General features: G+C 35.4%; 2 protein-coding genes across 3 annotated transcripts; one reads left to right on the top strand and one right to left on the bottom strand.

The window, feature by feature from the left end:
- Positions 1-12,782: 12,782 nt before the first annotated feature.
- Positions 12,783-14,791, bottom strand: LOC132197792 (large ribosomal subunit protein eL13). Of its 2 annotated transcripts, none has more exons than XM_059621340.1 (5): positions 14,657-14,791; positions 14,032-14,302; positions 13,552-13,728; positions 13,360-13,494; positions 12,783-12,935 (listed from the first exon to the last, which is right to left on the bottom strand). In XM_059621340.1, exons 2-5 carry the CDS (start codon positions 14,275-14,277, stop codon positions 12,843-12,845), a joined length of 651 nt encoding a protein of 216 aa, XP_059477323.1. In that variant the 5' UTR covers positions 14,278-14,302; positions 14,657-14,791; the 3' UTR covers positions 12,783-12,842. The 2 variants fall into 2 exon arrangements, with proteins under 2 accessions (XP_059477323.1, XP_059477324.1); XM_059621341.1 differs by lacking the exon at positions 14,657-14,791 and adding an exon at positions 14,564-14,651.
- Positions 14,792-14,906: 115 nt separating this feature from the next.
- LOC132197793 (proteasome subunit beta type-2-like) lies at positions 14,907-15,882 on the top strand. Its single transcript, XM_059621342.1, has 4 exons — positions 14,907-15,089; positions 15,163-15,356; positions 15,407-15,569; positions 15,628-15,882. The coding sequence occupies exons 1-4, from the start codon at positions 14,999-15,001 to the stop codon at positions 15,804-15,806; spliced, it is 627 nt and encodes a 208-aa protein (XP_059477325.1). The 5' UTR covers positions 14,907-14,998; the 3' UTR covers positions 15,807-15,882.
- Positions 15,883-17,411: the final 1,529 nt, after the last annotated feature.

Here is a 17,411-nt window from a genome sequence, read left to right as displayed (position 1 = left end):
TCTCTATTGAAAATCATTAAAGGTGTAAAAAGGAATTAAATTTACTAGAAAAAATGTGGCATTGTTTTAATTTTTAACTTCAGCCCGTTCTTCAATTTGACGATGATTATTAAAAAATTTTGCATTTCATTTTCTGAAGGTTCCCAATTCAAATTGCAAAACTGATTACAATATAGGCGAAATTAGGGCAAACAAACGAAATTTTCCCATTTTTTTCTTTCCGTATGTTTTCTTTAAATTTTCAGTTTTTACCTTGTTGTTCTTTTAAGCCAAAGTTTTGCACTCTCATGTCTCCGACTCTCGGCGCATTAATTATTTTAATCAGCGCTCGGCGTCTAATTACTTTTCGCCTCTCACACCTGCGCGTCAATTCCGAGCTGCAAACGAAGCCAAACTTAAACCTCGACTCGAATTACTGCAACATCGTCGCATCCTCTCCAATTCTCAACCCACGATTTTCTCCTTAAAAAACTGCTTTTTCAACTTTGAAACAAAAAGACGCTCTTTAAATTCAAAATTGAAAACCGGGCGAACCTCGTTGCAAAGAGAAAAAAAATTTGAAAATATAAAGGACAACTTTCAGTTTTCATGAAATCCACAATCGAGTGTTACCATTCCAGCTCTTTAAATTGAATGCTATTTTCAATTTCAAGGACATTTTGAGACTTTTCTGTAGCATTTTTGCAGAATTTTATTTATATCTATTGTCTCTGTTTCAAGAAACCGTTAAATAATAAAAATTCCTGCAATTTTCTTGATTTTTCCAAAGGTAAAAAAGTATTTTCTCTGCTCTTCTTTCAAACTCTGTGCTGTGATCAATTTTAGAGGAAAAATAAAATAAAAATATCCTCTTTTTCTATAATTTGGTATAAAAAGATTTTGTCTGAGACTCTTTTCTATAAAAGTAAAATTAAAGTTAGCTTAAGCTTTTCTATTTTTCCTTATTTATTTGATATTCTCATCAGAAGAAAATATTGAATTACTGCATAAAATTCGGAATAATTTAGGACCTTTTTTTAAAATTGAAGGTGGAATTATGGAACACTTTGCGTCTGGCTGCACCAAATTGTTGCTTGTCCGTCTTAATTTGATGCCGCGCTCGGAGCAAAAGTGCATTTCTGTCTTTTAGGGCCGCCGTATAATCAAAGAGTGGGAAATAATCAGATATGCATCCCTCGTAATGACGCACGAGAGTCTTTTTCTCTGGGCGAGATGGAGTAAAAAAAAATGAGCTCTTTTCTGTGTTCTTGCCCGGAAAGGTGCAATTAGTTGGCGCCGACCTGAGCACCGCAGACGCGCCAAATTACATACCTCAAGTCACTCCCATGCTACTTAAACCTGCATTAGAAATAAAATAACTGCCGGTGCGCGTTTCGCTTCTCATTGTCTTTCTCGACCGCAAGAAAAAAGAGAAAAACCGGCGGAGAGCAGCAAAAAATCCAATTGTAATTATTTTATTCCACGACTTTTTGCCTCTCGTGTATGTCATTACATTTTGCGTTCAACTTTTCCTTTTCATCACTTTTGAAGGAAACCAAGACTCTTATTTCGCCTGAAAATTATGTGTCACATTTCATAAAATCCAGGATAAACCGTGAATATTATTTTACAAGGAAATTTTAGTACATTCTAAAAGGATATTTTTAAGTTAAATATCAGTTAAATATTATTAGTTTGTTTATAAATATTTGAGAAATTAAAAAATTATGTGAAAAATGTAGCTTAACAAGTAAGAAAAGAGTCTCATTTTATAATAAAAAAAAAATTTTAAGAAATATTGTTTCTGTAAGAAATTTTAAGTCGAAAGTTGCACTCAAATGCGTTGAAAATAAAATCAAACATATTAAGAATTAGCTCAAATATTACATTAAAATGTAATTTAAAAAAATGTATAATTTCTTTGCAAAAAGATATAATATACCTGTTTCCTTGTATTATATTAATTTTTATTTTATTCTACATTCATAGCCATTAAAAATAAAACACTTGTTGATATTTTAATTTTCTGTTCAAAATCGACTAAAAACTGTCCTTCAAGTGAAATAAAGAATTAGAAAAAAAATTAAAAACTCAGCAATTCTGTCGCGTCTCCTTTAATCCGCCAAAACGTTTTGTGGCGCAGTAAATTTATCGCACACGCAGTTTTTGTCAAGGGATTTCTGCACCCCCGCCGAAAGATTTAAGAGTGTATGCAGCGCAAAAATGCAGAGCGCTTTTGAAGTTTAACATTTTTTTCCCTGTAATTTCGCAAGAAGAAATTTGTCGCTTTGAAGCGGCCGAGCGTTTGTTTACCCGCTGCTGAAAATCTGCACGGGCCATTTATTATTTCAATTTTAATCCGACGCTTCAAAAAACCGAGGCCAAGCCAAGAAAATCGTTGCGAAATTCTTCCCACTTGATCTCACCAAAATTACTTTTGATAAAAAAAAACCGCCTGATTATTTTTGATGAAGATTTTTAAAAGTTGTTTGTAAATTTGCAAAGAGACAATCCCAAGCAAAATTGAGTTAATTTGGAAAATGCATGAATTTTTGGAAATTTAAAGTGTCTCCTGATGAAATAAAATTGATTGAAAATTTCACCAAACAAAGTAATTTCTCACCCCAAAATATAAAATCAAGATGTTGGAATTATATTTCTTTTTAGAATGAATTAAAAAATTAAATCAAATTCTAAACAAAATTTCTAACATTGTTTTGAGTGCGGAGAGTTATTTGAATATTATGAAAATGTTATCCGAATTCTTTTGTAGCTTACAAAATGATCTTTCCGAAGAATGTGAGTGGTTGAAATTGAAAGTGTACATTATTCGGAAAGGTCTATCACCTGCGCTAATGGAAACAATGCAAGTGAGGCCCCTTTTTTATCGAGAGCACTTAAGCGCTTCTTCTCTTCCCTAATCTGAAATTCAGGCTCGCTTTTGACACGAAACACGAGTAAGCACTCGGCCGGCGTGGGAACTAACGCGCTTTGTTATCCGAAAGCTGCCCTAATGAGTCGCCCAGGGTAAAATCTTTTCGCTGTTCAAAACCAAAAAGCGCGCGGCCTTGACGAATTAACAGATTAGGAAAAGTTCACAGAGAGTGGGCAATAAAAATTAAGTCAAATCTAAGAAAATAAAAATCAACACAAAAGGATTTGTTTTCAATCCTAAAAGAAAAACTGCTGTTCGGAGGTAAAAATAATTCTATTAGAGCAGTTCAAATTACTTTAAAATTAAGTTATTGCAAAGGGGAAATTAAAATTAATTCAAAATTTAACTTTTCTAAATTGAAAACAATTTCTCATTATAAAAAATTTATAATTTTTGCATTTCTTTTATAAATCTATACTCGGCAACATAATTAAAACTCAAGTTGAGCGATTTTAATCAATTTCTGTTTCATACATACAAAATTTTAGAATAACGTTTTGGTCAATTGGAGTCGCGCGCGAGTGGGATAAATTTTAATGGGTGTGCAAATGAAAAGCTGCAATTCTCTCAATTAGAGTTCGCACCAGCAGCACAGGCCGAAGCACCACCCATTTTAAGCCTATTTTTAGCCCTCGCATAAATATACGGCGCGCAGTTTACAACAATTTGCAGGCGGATGTGCTGACGAGACCGGCGCCTCCCGAGTAAAACCAAAACGCAAAAACAAGTGCTAAAATTAAGGGGAAAAATGAATATTTCTTTATGAGGGCATAAAAGGAGAATAATTTTAATTGCTATGACAGAACTGATAGGCTGAAATATTCAATCTTTATACAAAAATTTTAACATTTCAAAGCGGTATTTATTTGAATGTAATTTTGCTAATATCAATGTTTTTTTTTTCAAACTTATAAATATGTTATAAATTAATTTGCTTCTTTGAGAGCAAAAAAGCACAAAACCTTTATTTTTCCCTTTTATTGAATTAAATAAACATATAAATTAAAAAATATTTAAAAAAAAATTAATAAATAGAACCATAAATCATAAATTAATTTCACAAACTATAAGCAGAAAACAGAAAATCCATAAAATTTTTTAAGCGCTCCCTTAAGTTTTTATTAATAAAAACTACGTGTCTCTTTAAATAATAGTTTGCAAAATTATACGATCGATCCATGTACCAATTTTTTTTACGATAAAAAAATTATTACGGTTTTTATATAGACAACTTCGGCAAGGTCAAGACAAAATTGAAGTTTGTCCTTGGAAGAGAGTGAGCTTCTTTTCAAGTGGCGAGTTACGCATGCAAATTCTAATTTACTTCAAAAGTTGAGTCAACACCGCTTTGTTCAGCTGCAAAATGGAGAAAATTGAACAGAGACCGATGTGCGGCGTCATCGTCTCTCTCGAAACTCGGCGTTGAAGAACAAACCAAACAAGCGCCGCACAAATCCAACAAAGCCAATATTTATTATTTTTATTCAGGCAGTCGACGCCCTCCAACTTTTCAAAACAAATTAATAGAAAAAAGCTCTTTTGTCATATAATTTTCATTAAAAATCATTACCAGGAACTGAAAAAAGCTTTAATTCCAAAATTCTTTATTTGAAAATTTGCTTACGGCTTTTGAGCAAACTTCTTTGATTAAAGATTAATTAATGACTTCATTTCCCCGAAATTAAAATTATTGCGGCTTGTTTTGAAAGCAGCAGAAGAAAGACTTTGATACAAAAAGTCAAAATTTTCTCTAAGAAATAAAATAATGCTCTTGAAATTTCAAATTGAATTCACTTCGGAGTTAATTGAAAACGTGACAGATTTTAAATGCTAGAATTAAATGTATTTTGTTTTCAGGTTTTAATATCAATTATTTGATTTTGAGTGGCCACGTGTCTGCATTCAAAATATAGCAGAGTCCAAGGAAATAAAATAGCGAAAAAAAATTACATTGAGAGATCAAAGGCTTCATTGTTTCGCTTCTGGATGCTGGAAATAAATAACTCCTTATCAAATTGGTGAGAAGAAAGAAAGATTGAGCGGCTCATTACGGACAAACATTATTTTGAGATAAAACGCATCAGGGCGGGTGGTCGCGCTTCTCAGAAACCAAGATAAACTGCTGACGACGAATAATTTAATCTGAAAAAACTTTAATGAACGCGAAAAAGCAAATTTGCGTATGTACAGAATAACAAAAATGATCTTTTAAATTGTGACGCACCAAATTTTCTTCGTTGAAGAGCGACGGAGTGATAAAAATAAAGTCTCATATGCGCGAGAGAATAATGAAAATTGTTAACTTGCGGTACTAATTTAGCTGCAATGAATCATCGCGCTATGCGAGTTATTCTATTTGTGAATGCAGAATGAGTGAGTGAGTCGCGGTCGGACAATTGAGGCTGGAAATAAAACGTACATTCTTGGTTCATTTCAAATTATTCTTTTGTTAATTGCTTAGGAAGCAGGAATTGCTCAATTTTCATGCTTCAATAGATAAACAGCATTTTTATTTTAATGATTTAAAAATTAAAAGATTCACTATTATTTTTATCAACTTTAGCTGGAAATTGAATTCATTTTTAAATTTTTTTAATATCCTCCTTCAAGGAGACGTGAAAAGAGAAACTCAAATTTAACATTATTTGAAATTGAAAAAAAGCTTTTAAGGAACTTGAAACATTTTGATCTCAAAATTAACTTAAAATCAAAATTTATAAGCAATGAAATTTGTTTCCCGTAAACCTTTTTTTCAGTAAAATGGACAATTAAAATAAAAATAAAAACCAAAAGTAAAAAATACAAATAATTGTTAAAAACTTTTAACCATTTTCTAATAATTCCAAAATATTTTGCACCAATCTTGATTTTTATCCAGATTTATTGCAACTAATTTTCCCTGTTACAAAATATTGCATCATTGCGGGTGGTTTTCTTTTTTTTTTTTTTTTTTGTAATAATTTGGAGTGAATTTTGATAGCAGCTGCGGGTGCGGACCACAGGTGCGAACACACAATATTTTGCCGATACACCCCAGATATGACGCGATAAAAAGCAGCTGCCCCCGAAAGACAAGAAGGGGTCTGTGACCGACAGGCCGGCGCCACTTCTAATTGTTGCCGCGCGCGTGCAAGTGTGCGAGGGACTTTTCGTGACTAATTCACGGCCACTCGCAATTCACTCAAAAGCACGTCCGCCAATATTCAAACTTTTTTTTTATTTTTACTCTAAATAAAAGAGGAAGAAAAAACAAGCCTTTACACAATAATAAGATCCGAATCTATCTATTTCTCACAAAATTTTTGTAATCTAAATTTGCTCCATCAAAATTAATGTTTTTTATTGTTTAAAGATCAAAAATAGAAAATTTGAACTTCAATCGAGATTTTTATATAATATTTTACTTTAAAAGGTGGAATTCATTAAGGATTTGATAGAAAATTAACTTAACTTTAAAACTTTGAGTTATATTTTTTGTGATTAAACAAATTTAAAAAGAAATATGAAACATCAAACAACTAGTATTTCCATCTGTTTATTTGAAATGCCATTTTTGTTCAGGTTTTTATGCAGCAGTCTTTACGCTGTTTTGCAGGTTGCATTCTTTAATTTTTTTCCTCACAATATATGAACAAATTAGAAGTTAATTGGAAATAAAATCATGATTGATGATCATGTGTACAGTTTGCTGGATCGGCCGAAGTGATAAACAAGATTATTCAATTCCGAGAATTAACATAAAATTAGGTCCAAATGCGTGGCCTGTGCGGCGGGTCGCGCCAAAGGTCGCGCGCTTATCTGCCGAGTCTCTGTGCCTCGCTGCGGGGAGATGTTTTGCACGGGGGTGCGTCTTGTCGGTCGGGGTGCAGACCGCCTGGCTGGCTGCACCCCCGTAGGCGCCACCGCCACCCTCGGCACACAAGTGACGTCACCCCTATTAGTCATCCCCCGCCCGATGCACCAAAAAACGCGGCGCGCACCAAAATATGTAACAAATAAATCTCCCTTTTTATATCAAGACCTTCTGGCACCAGCGTTTTTCTCCAAAATATTGCAAAAATTAGTTCAATTTGCCAAAACTCATTTGAGATGCGAATAAATTAAAAATAAAAATTATTCAAAACGCTATATGAAAAATGTAATATCATGAATTTGCCTTGAAATTGCAAAACAATCCAGTTTTTAATTAATAAATTAGTAAGAAATTGCAAATCAAATTTTTACATTTTGTTCTCTTTTATATTTAATAATTTTGATTTCAATTGAAATTCTTTGTGATGGGAATTTGCAAAATATCCTATAAGAAAATTGAATGAAAATTTGGATAAGGACATGGATATAAAATTATATTTTGAATCAGATCGTTTGACAGGGAACGATTAAGAAATATTTTGAAGCGACCTCTCCCTGTAACAAGGGGCACGCCTAGTCTAACAACACATAAGAAGGAGCACTAATACTTTTGTAAGGGCCGAACTCAAATGTTTCTCTGCTCAAATATTGGTTATATATTCAAAACTTCAGAGAGAAACAAACTTAAGAAAGAGTGACTCATCACAAAAAAAAAAAACACTCTTTCGAGTTTTTCTCACGAAAAGCGCTGCCATGGCATGGGTGGTCGCAAAGTTCACTCGCGCAATGATCAAATGATGCACCCTTTGCTGCCTTTTTCGAGCGCAAACAAGGCTCTTCTTCTTCTCTTGTGACGTGCGAGGAATTCGGGTGGCCCTCGGCGAATAACTCGGTCGGAATTCAAATATGCAATCAAAGGGAATGAAGCGCCTTTCGCGACGAGCCAAACAACAATGCTTTTCTACACCTGCAGCCAACAAATAAAAGGCGCTTAACAAAGGAACTCTCGCCAGTCACGAAAAGTTTGATGCAGGCACAATTCATAATTATAACATTTTTGCACTGGACCCAAAAATTTAAATAACCACACTGGTATTTTTTTTTCATTTCTTAATTTGTAAGACATTTTTAATAAATCGCATATATTAGGAATTTTAAAAATTATTTTGGATTTCAAATTCAGTTTTTTTAGAAATTAAATGTTTGTGAATTTAAAAAATTAATATTATTAATCAAAATTCACTAATTTAATTAGGTAAATTTCTTTAATTCTACCATCAGTGTTTCACTTCAATAAATTGCTAATAAACAATAAATCTGAATTAATTAAATACTAAAAAATATAAGAAATTTCATTCATCTTGCATTCCTCCGAGACCAGAAAACACAGCCAAATTTTGTGAAATTAAATAATAATTGAAAATTAAATAAAAGGCCAAAATCCATTCAAGCAGGGAAAATATTTTAATCCCCAATGATTTTTGCTTTTTTCCTCATGTTTAAAAAAATTGTCCCCCTACAAATGACGCACGTGTCGTGTGAATGGGAGGATAATTGGGGTGGGATCGTGATTAGGTGCGATTCATTCATTCATTCATCCGGGGTTGGAAAGAAAAGCTTTGGTTCGGCGGAAAGGGGCGCGCGCCAGTCCGGCTGGCGACCCTGCGGCACCAAGGGTGGCACCAACCCCCACCCCTCCCTCCCTCCATAGGGGTGCAAAGTGCAGAGCGGAGCCAAATTATTTTGTTATTTCATATTTTCGCAGTCAATCCGTCTCTGAGCAGGACTTACGACTTTGTTTTCTTCGCCCCAACCCCGCAATCTCATTTGCAATGCAGGGTTGATTTGAATAATTCAAATGGGGAAGTAACTTTTTTGAAGATAAAATAGGTTAAAAACGATACGTTTTGAAAGGAGAGGTCACTTCAGGCACAAATTATTTTATTCAAAATAAATAAAATAATATATAATATTTTGGATTAAAAATACCTTTTTAAATTTATTTTTACGTTTGATACTTTTTTTTAGTTTTTGCTTCCTGTAATGAAACATTCCATGCAAAAATAATTTTATTTTGAGATATTGAACGTAAAGTTTTTTTACTTTAAGTCTGATCTTGAAAATCAGTGCCATATAAATATTTGAACAAAAACAAATTTACTGAGTCCTGTACTTTTGTTCTCTGATAAACTTTTCGTGACTTTTTTGCTTCAATAGAAATAATGATTGTTACCAAATTTTGATTAAAAACAATACGCACTTCTTATAGGAAAAAAGAAGAAAAAACATTTTCACCCATTTTAAATAAATTAAATACAGAGTAGAATTAAATAATCCTCAATAAAAAAGGCGTGCGATCCCTTTTGAATTTCAATGACATAAATTTGAATGCACACGGAGATTGCGTGTGTGTGTGTGTGTGTGATGTGATGATCAAGAGAGATGTTGGCGAGTGTGTCGCCTGGTTGGGGCGGCAGCTCGGCGTCTCCGTCCGCGCCGAGACACCAAAGACTGTGCGCGTACGTTGTCGCCAAGCTGCTGCACTCACTCATTTTTATTTTGCCAGATAAGCCACCCGATTTTTATTCCCATGTTAAGAGATTAATGACCCCCGGCGCCCCCCTCCCGTCAAGACAGGGAAAGAGTGAGAGAGATGCAAACATGCCCTCTCGGCGGTCGGCGCCACTCCAAACATAATATTTATTTAATGCGGCCGCGCCGAACGCCGCTTTTTGTCTCTTCGCTGCAAAAAGCAAGGGCAGCAGAGGCGCCACCCGATGTCATCACAACACTGCACTCTCACAGTCCACACGTCCACGGCCATAAATATATAAATGACAAGTTAATTGTAAAAATAATCAAACATTTTTTCCTCCATATTTAAAACAACAGCGGATAAAATAAACTTTTTTGGCAATACTTTAGACAATTTTGATTTTTATTATTAAGATTCGCTAATGTTGGTAATGAATGTAGAATAAATTTGAATTACTTATTTCCAAATCGTTATAAAGATGATAAAAAAAATAGAAACTTTTATTTAAAAGTCAGCAATTTCTTTTGATTATTAAATATTCAAGCAAAGTATGTAACAATTTAAGTCACAAAATTAATTTAATTTAATTGAGAGCTCTTTAAAACAAAATGTATTTACAACTGCAACACACTTATTAACTAAAAAAAAAACCAAAAACACATAGTGAAATGACAAAATTCACAAAATTATATTCATATAAATAAATTTTTCCACTTGATATCAAGTTTTAAATTTGAAAGTTCCAATATAAATAGTTAACTAATTAAATTTGGATCTAATTTAGCTTGTGCAACAAAGCTGCAGGGCTTGAGTTATTAACCTTTTCAAGAGAAAAACAAGCATCAAGTTAAATTAGGTGGATTTTACTTGTCGCTTCTTTTCTCGCCGCAAGTAATGAGAAAAATACGTTTTGTTGATTAACGTGGCGCCCGGGAAATTTATATCGCTGCTTTCCGACGAGCGCGATTTATTTATTGATGCTGCGCAAGAGAATTTGCAGACACGCCGCTGAATCATCTCTTAAGCCGCTTCAAGGCACTCGCTGTACAAATAATGTGCAAATTCTTGCCTTTCCTCAAACCACCACGTTTGCTTATATTTTCAAAATTTTGATCCATTTTTAAATAAGTATAACAAAATATTGATATTTTGGCAGTCGTTAAAATTCAAAATAATTAAACATGTTAATTAAATAGCTATAAATTTTCTGGCCCGAAATTGCCTTTTTTATGAGTGCGAGTTTACATTTTAATTTTTCTAATTTTTAGCGTTTGATTCAATTTATTAACTTCCTTTCATTTGAAACTTCCAAATTATATTGATTTTGTGTTGTTTGGCTTTTATATTCGTGGATATGAATAAGTTTCAAGTTTAAGTTGTTTAAAATAAAAATTTCCCTCATGTGACGGAATGAAAAAGGGGGGCATTTAAAATTCTGATGCAGTTCTTAAGTGGCTCTCGGTGAATAATTTTGCACTTTTGCCGCGGCGCCGGATAATTAATTAAAAGGCAGAAATAAATAAAAGCGGGTAATGGGCAAAAAACGTGAAGGCACTTTGCTGCACACCTGCGCTTCACCTCACAAAAATCCAATCGATTTTAATTCCATTTTTTCTCGCGTCATTCTGGTCCACGCTGTAGCCTCCGATCATCATTTTTCGTTAACTAAAAAAAAAATCAGAGAGCAAACTTTTTAACACAGTGGCGTCTCTTGAAAAAAAATCTTCAATAATTTTAGTTGCAGCGAAATTCGCATTGGACTAAATAATAATTTGGCAGACGAAATAAAATATCTTTAGAAGAGAAAATTTGAAGAGCTAGAAAGTTTCTCTCAACAGATTCGATTGTTCTGATTTGTTGGGGGGAAAATCAAAGACTAATTTTCAATCAAAACTTGCAAATAAACGAGACAAAATCAAAATTATTAAAACAACACTAAATTTTACATCTAAAAATAATGCAAATTAGTAGACAATCTTTTTCATAATTAATACTCTCATCTTCTTGTGTCTTTTTGATAAAAATCAGGAAAAAGCATAATTTTTTTTAAATTAATCTCAATTTGGTATCCAAATATGCCACTGGGGCCGAGATGTTTAAAAAATGTGTAGAAGCGCGCGGCGAAAATAAATTACAGGCACAGATTCTGCGCGCAAATTCCTGGCCAAACGCGATCCTCACTCTTGTATGCTAATCCGCCGCGCTTCTTTCTTTTTTTCTCTGACTTTGCGGCGAGAGAGTGAGGAGGAAAGATGATGAGAGAGCGGTTTGCTCACCTTTCCATTAAGCGCGGTGGTGACTAATCGTTCGGCTCCAAACTGGAAACGCACCGACCGCACACATTATTTTGTCCGAAAGCCATTTCGAGACGGATAAAAAATATATATAGAAAAAACAAGGCTCGCTGAAAAATATTGTAAATTGGCGGCGAGCACTCTGCTTTTAATCGCACTTTATTGCCAAAGCTCAACCCTCACTTTATTTATTATTGCTTCGAACTCTCTTAAGCTACATCTTTTTCACATTTAAAAAAATGGCCACAAGAGTCAAAAATAATATTGTTTTTTTACTGATTGAAGTGAAAAGAAAATCAGGAAATATGCAAATTGCAACCAGCTTTGGTTTTGCCTGATTCCTCAAGTTTAAATCTTGAAAATTTAACATTTCTTTTTAACTTTTTTTGTGAAAACAAAACTGCTTTTTTTTATTAACTTTGTAAAACCTGCTCATCTTTTCATATTTAAACGTGGATTAAACTTAAAATGAGCATAAAATTTGCTCACCAAAGTTATTTTGTTTTTTCATGTTGAAGCCGAATCGAAGGCGCAATTCCGAGAAGCATAAAAAACAAAGAGGAGGAAAGTTGTGCAGCTTCCCCAGTTTCATAAACAAATTTCGGTCGGTCGGACGGACAAGGCTGCCCTTTCAGTGCCGAGCGCGATTTGATACTTTTTTTTAACTCGTCCAAGCGAACGCCACTCAAGGAAGAAACGTTGAAAAGTGCAGAGCGGCGCATAAACCAGAGAATAAATCTTCCAAGAGCAAAAACGCGTCTCGAAAATTCACCAATCAACGTCCAGTGCAGCTAATTGTGACGCAGACTGCGTCACATTAATCTCACTTAAAAAGACACTTTATTATTTCTTCTCCAGTTGAAAATTCAAATCGAACATTAACTTTTCAACATATTGAAATCAATATTAAAAATTGTGAAACATAAAAGCAGAGTCAAGTTATCTTTGGGAAAAAAATTGAGGCGCCACTTGGCTGTCGCAACGAGAGGCTTTCAATGGGTCTTTCAAGAGGTCTGTCTGTGACTCACACCAGCGCTTGATCGCAGTGTTTTTAGACTCACTAAAACTTCTGATACTTTTTATATTTACAAGGCAAGTCCCAACTTATTCAAAATAATTTCTGATAATTTCATAATTGCTCTAATTTAAAAAAACGGAAGATGAAGTAGAAATACAGCGCAAGTGGTCATGTGTGGAGAAAAAATTTAATTGGATCCTTATTCTGTACACATACAGACGCATTCCGTTACTTCTTCTTCTTTGTAATGTCTTCAGCGTTTTCCGCAGCTTCTCTCGCTCTCTTTGCTCGCTTGCCAATCAACTTGGCATCAGCACGCGCCTGAAAACATTAAATTGATTAGTTAAAATTAATTTAACATTAAAAATATAAACTGTGAGAATAAACTGAACAAAAAATATCATTGCAGCCATAAATAATTTCATTCCCAGAGTATCGAAGATGAAATCCAGCAAAAGAAAATAATCGATTACTCATAATTTACATTTCAACTAAATTAAGATTTATCTTGCTTCTTCAAACTTAATAAGCTCCAGATTGCGCACAACTTTTAAATTCAAGACTAAGAAAACTTTCTGTTAATTTCAATTTTTGATCAATTAATTTTCCAAAACTTTTAAGAATCCAGAGCTATACGAATCCCCCTTATTGCTTTTCCATCTTGCTAAAAACAATTTGTTTCTTCAACTCAGCCATAAATAATTTCCTTTTCATCTCAACCCCTTAGACTTTGGCTTGGTTTTACCTTGCGCAGTGCGTGGTAGGCAGAGAACTTCTTCTCGGCGCCAGTGATGACCCTGGCCTTGTATTTGATGGTGGTCTGTTTGATGGGCATCACCTCCTTGCTCTTGAGCTGCACAGCAACCTTGCGCTCCTCCTCCTGCAAATTCCGTTCTCATTACAAACTGCTCAAAATTTTCGAAGATAAATTTCGTACGGTGGCGTCTCCCTTTCTGGGCTTCTTGTTGGCGTGCACTGGGAACAGGATCAGTTTGCTGCGGTACTCCTTCAGCCTCTGCACGTTGGTCTGCAGACTTTCGACCGACTTGTTTCGGCGTCTGTGGTCCACGGCCACGCCAATGCTTCTAGCAAAACCCTTGTTCAAACCTGCAGCCTGGGCAATGACAAAAAAAATTGTTAATAAGTTGTCAAATCAAATTTTAAAAAGCTTATGGTTCATTTACAAATCTGGGCCACTAGAAAATTACATATTTCTGGTGAAGCTTCAACTCTGGTCCTCCTCAATAGCAAATAATAAAATAAGACTTAATAAGGTCCAGAAATCGGAATAAAGATCCAGAGTTGATAACTTAATTATTTGCCTTCTTCAACTTTCATTTTATTAAAAAGGATTAGCGGACCAGATGTGTAATTTAATCGAAATTAGCAAAATTTGCGAATGGTTTTGTTGTTGTACCTTGATTTCGTCGAGGGTGAAGCCTCTGCCGGCGCGCACCTTTGTGTGGTACCTCTGGGAGGGACACCTAACAATAGGTCTAAGGGGTCCAGCGGCCGGTCTGGGGGCGATCAAACGCGCCTTTTTCACGCGCTTCTGGTGTCTGCGGTATTTGCGGGCGGGCTGGTTGAACCACGTCTTGACGAACCGCTGCCAATCCTTGTGGAAGTGGCCGTTCGGAATCATGTTATTCCTTTTGGGAGCCATGGTGACGGAGCTTCACTCGGACGCTCTGAAATGTCAAAATCAACGTAAACAATCGGCTTCGAATCTCTTTCTCCTTCCAATTATGACGATTTGCAAATGGGGAAAGTATTATAAGGGCAAGGGTGTTCGCAAGAATGAAATAATTCGGCTCTCACGAACGCAACACGCATCAAAACAACATGTGATTGCCATCGGCCGAGTGACAAGGGCCGAATTTAAATGGCCAATCGGCCACTTTTTGACCCGTCGGCTCCGATTTAATGGATTAAATGCATAAAAAAAATACCGGAGATTATTTTGGCGTCGTTGAAATTCGATTTCAGTTGGGGATTGTGTGGATAAATTGAGATAATTTGAGTCGTAGCCACGTTTTACTCACCCGATGGATTTGCCGCAAGAAAATAAATGGATGGAGTCGTGCGGCGTTGCCAAATCGCACGCTCGCCAACCGATTTGAACTCGATTGTCAGATTTTTAAAGGCAATCTTGACTTAAATGTGACTTTAAAAAATTAAAAACAAATAAAAACTATTATTATTTTGATTATTTACTAAAATTCTAAAATTTTAAAGGGGGAAATCACGATCATACTCAAAAGGGGGCGTGTTGCCTCCATTCTTGAGAAACTTTGGCAACGCTGCAACCGTGACAAAACATTATTTGTCGGCAAATTGTCCGGTGTTGATTTTTGAGTTTTCCTGTGAAAAAGTCGGCAATTAAAATGGAATGCCTGATCGGAATCGCGTTCAAAGACTACGTCTTGATCGCCGCCGACATGACCAACGCCCACAGTATCATGGTCATGAAGAGTGGTGAGTAAATTCGACTCAAACTTGAGGTCGCCGAACGGGTCAAGAATTTGTTTAAAATTTATTTGGATTTCAGACGAGTCGAAGATCTTCAAGTTGTCGTCGCAGGTGGTGATGGCCGTGTCCGGGGAGAGCGGCGACACGACCCAGTTCGCCGAGTACATCGCCAAAAACATGCAGCTCTACAAAATGAGAAACAGCTACGAACTGTCGCCGTCGTCCATCGCCAAGTACACTCGCAAGAACCTTGCAGACTACCTTCGATCCAGGGTATGGAACAAATTTTGCCACAGGAATTTAATCTAAATTTATAATTGCAGAGCCCGTACATGGTGAATCTGTTGATGGGCGGGTACGACAAGGACGAGGGCGCGCAGCTCTACTTCATGGACTACCTGGCCTCGATGGTCAAAGTGCCCTTCGCCGCCCACGGCTACGGCGGCTACTTCTCCCTCAGCATCATGGACAGACTGTACAGGCCCGGTGCGTCCTCTCGCTAAAGAGTTTACTTTTCTTTTATTGAAAAAAATTGAAATTTCAGACCTGCCGAAGGAGGAGGGCTACAAAGTGATGGTTGAATGTGTGAAGGAGGTGCACAGGCGTCTGATCGTCAATCTGCCCAACTTCAAAGTGCAAATGATCGATGCTAATGGTATCACTGACCTCCCCATCATCTCGGCAAAGGAACTGGCCAGAAATTCCTCGCCTGACGACCACTGATTCGTAATTTCGTTATTAATGTATCCAATTTTGTTTTAAGTTCCATTTCGAATAAATAAATAAGTTTCCAAATGAAGAGACAGGGAGGTAATGATTTAGTGCATTGATTTCAGTTTTTTTCAGTAGAGCAGAGCACAATTTTTCATCATCTAAATTGATGCAGCTCATTAGTTGTCGTTTGAAAATGAAATTATTCCATTTATTTATTATTAATTGATTAATTTATTTGACATAGTTCTTGAGAGCTTAAGCATTATAACTGGTTTCTGATAGCTTTAGCTCAATTATTTCTGGCTGGTTAAGACGTCCGAGGCCTCATTAAATGGTCGATTTTCATCGTCTTGTTTTTTCAGGCTAAATTCAGCAGAACAGCCGGTACAGATCTATTGCATAACCTATATTAAATCTAAATTATATCAAATGATTTCTAATTTAGTATAAATTTAAATTAAGTAATCAGATCCAGACAGCCAGCCAAGATTTAAATTGGGATAATACTATTATTTGTTTTAATATTGTGTGAATTGCGGGAAGGAGGCTTACCTCAATTTCCAACAGTTTTGATTAATTGTCGTTATTTTAAATTTTTATTTTATCACATGTAATGGAAATAAGTGATTACGAGTAAATATTCTATCACAAACGTATATTGACGTAGATCAGTAATAAATAACCCTCCTTGTTTGTAATTTTGTATTGTAAGCAGTTACTTTAAGGCTGCAATTTTTTTATGTTCAGCGGCTGAGTCTCTTTTTATCCTCTTTTGATGTCAGGAAAAAAGGTGTAGGTGATTTTTAAGCAGGTCCGACGTCCGAGGCATGCTGCACCGTACTAGCAAACCGGAAAATAAATATTCAGCTAGCGTAGATGCAACCCGCATGACTCGCCCGTTGTACAGAACAACATCGACAAGATCGCAGGCGCTGGAGAGTAAATTATTATTTTCTCCCTTATTCAAAGAAAACTGCGCCTCTTCGGAAACCTGGTAAGCGATGAACAGAAAAGAGGAGATGGGCCTATGGCGACGAGAAACACTTTTTAGACACAGTCCGAGCTGTCCACGGTCCACGTCTATATCAAGGAGAAGGGTGAAAATATGAAAAATCTCTTTGGTGCAAGATAATTAAACCGAATTCAATTTAAGAAATCGATATAGCCCCAGTTCTGCGCGCTCTTTTGACGCAGAATTCACCTTTCCACTGCTAAGATATATCAGGTTATCACACATTCTGAGTGGGTGCAAATTCAGGTACATAGCCGAGCATTTTGCACGCTCCATTTTTACAACTGAGCTCAAGGCTTTTGAAGTGATAAAAATTTAATTTTTGTGAAGGGAAAAACACAATGTGCATTTAGCTGTATAAATTTATTGCTTAATTCATGAATTGAATGTAATCACAAGTTGAAATTATAGCAACTTTCATTATTTCTACTTGTGAGTATTATAAAATTTTGTGGACTCAAAATTTATCTTTTAGAATGAATAGGGAAAAACGTCATCTATTTTATAGTTTGAAATGAATCATAGAGAATTTTGTGCTAAAAAAAAGTTGAATAAAATAATTCAATTCTCTCCCCTAAAATATTCATATTTCTCTCATTTTA

Source organism: Neocloeon triangulifer, unplaced genomic scaffold, assembly GCF_031216515.1.
Source record: "Neocloeon triangulifer isolate White Clay Creek 2 clone unplaced genomic scaffold, ASM3121651v1 ptg000012l, whole genome shotgun sequence".
NCBI lineage: Eukaryota > Metazoa > Arthropoda > Insecta > Ephemeroptera > Baetidae > Neocloeon > Neocloeon triangulifer.
The sequence above is the reverse complement of the archived record's forward strand: the minus strand, read 5'-3'. Positions and strand labels throughout refer to the sequence as shown.

Coding starts and splice junctions, on each gene's coding strand:
- LOC132197793 (XM_059621342.1), top strand. CDS start 14,999: ATGGAATGCCTGATCGGAATCGCGTTCAAAGACTACGTCTTGATCGCC. Junction 15,357..15,406: donor CAGACTACCTTCGATCCAGG/GTATGGAACAAA, acceptor TTATAATTGCAG/AGCCCGTACATGGTGAATCT. Junction 15,570..15,627: donor GGACAGACTGTACAGGCCCG/GTGCGTCCTCTC, acceptor TTGAAATTTCAG/ACCTGCCGAAGGAGGAGGGC.
- LOC132197792 (XM_059621340.1), bottom strand. CDS start 14,277: ATGGCTCCCAAAAGGAATAACATGATTCCGAACGGCCACTTCCACAAG. Junction 13,729..14,031: donor TCACCCTCGACGAAATCAAG/GTACAACAACAA, acceptor GTCATTGCCCAG/GCTGCAGGTTTGAACAAGGG. Junction 12,936..13,359: donor CCTACCACGCACTGCGCAAG/GTAAAACCAAGC, acceptor TAATGTTTTCAG/GCGCGTGCTGATGCCAAGTT.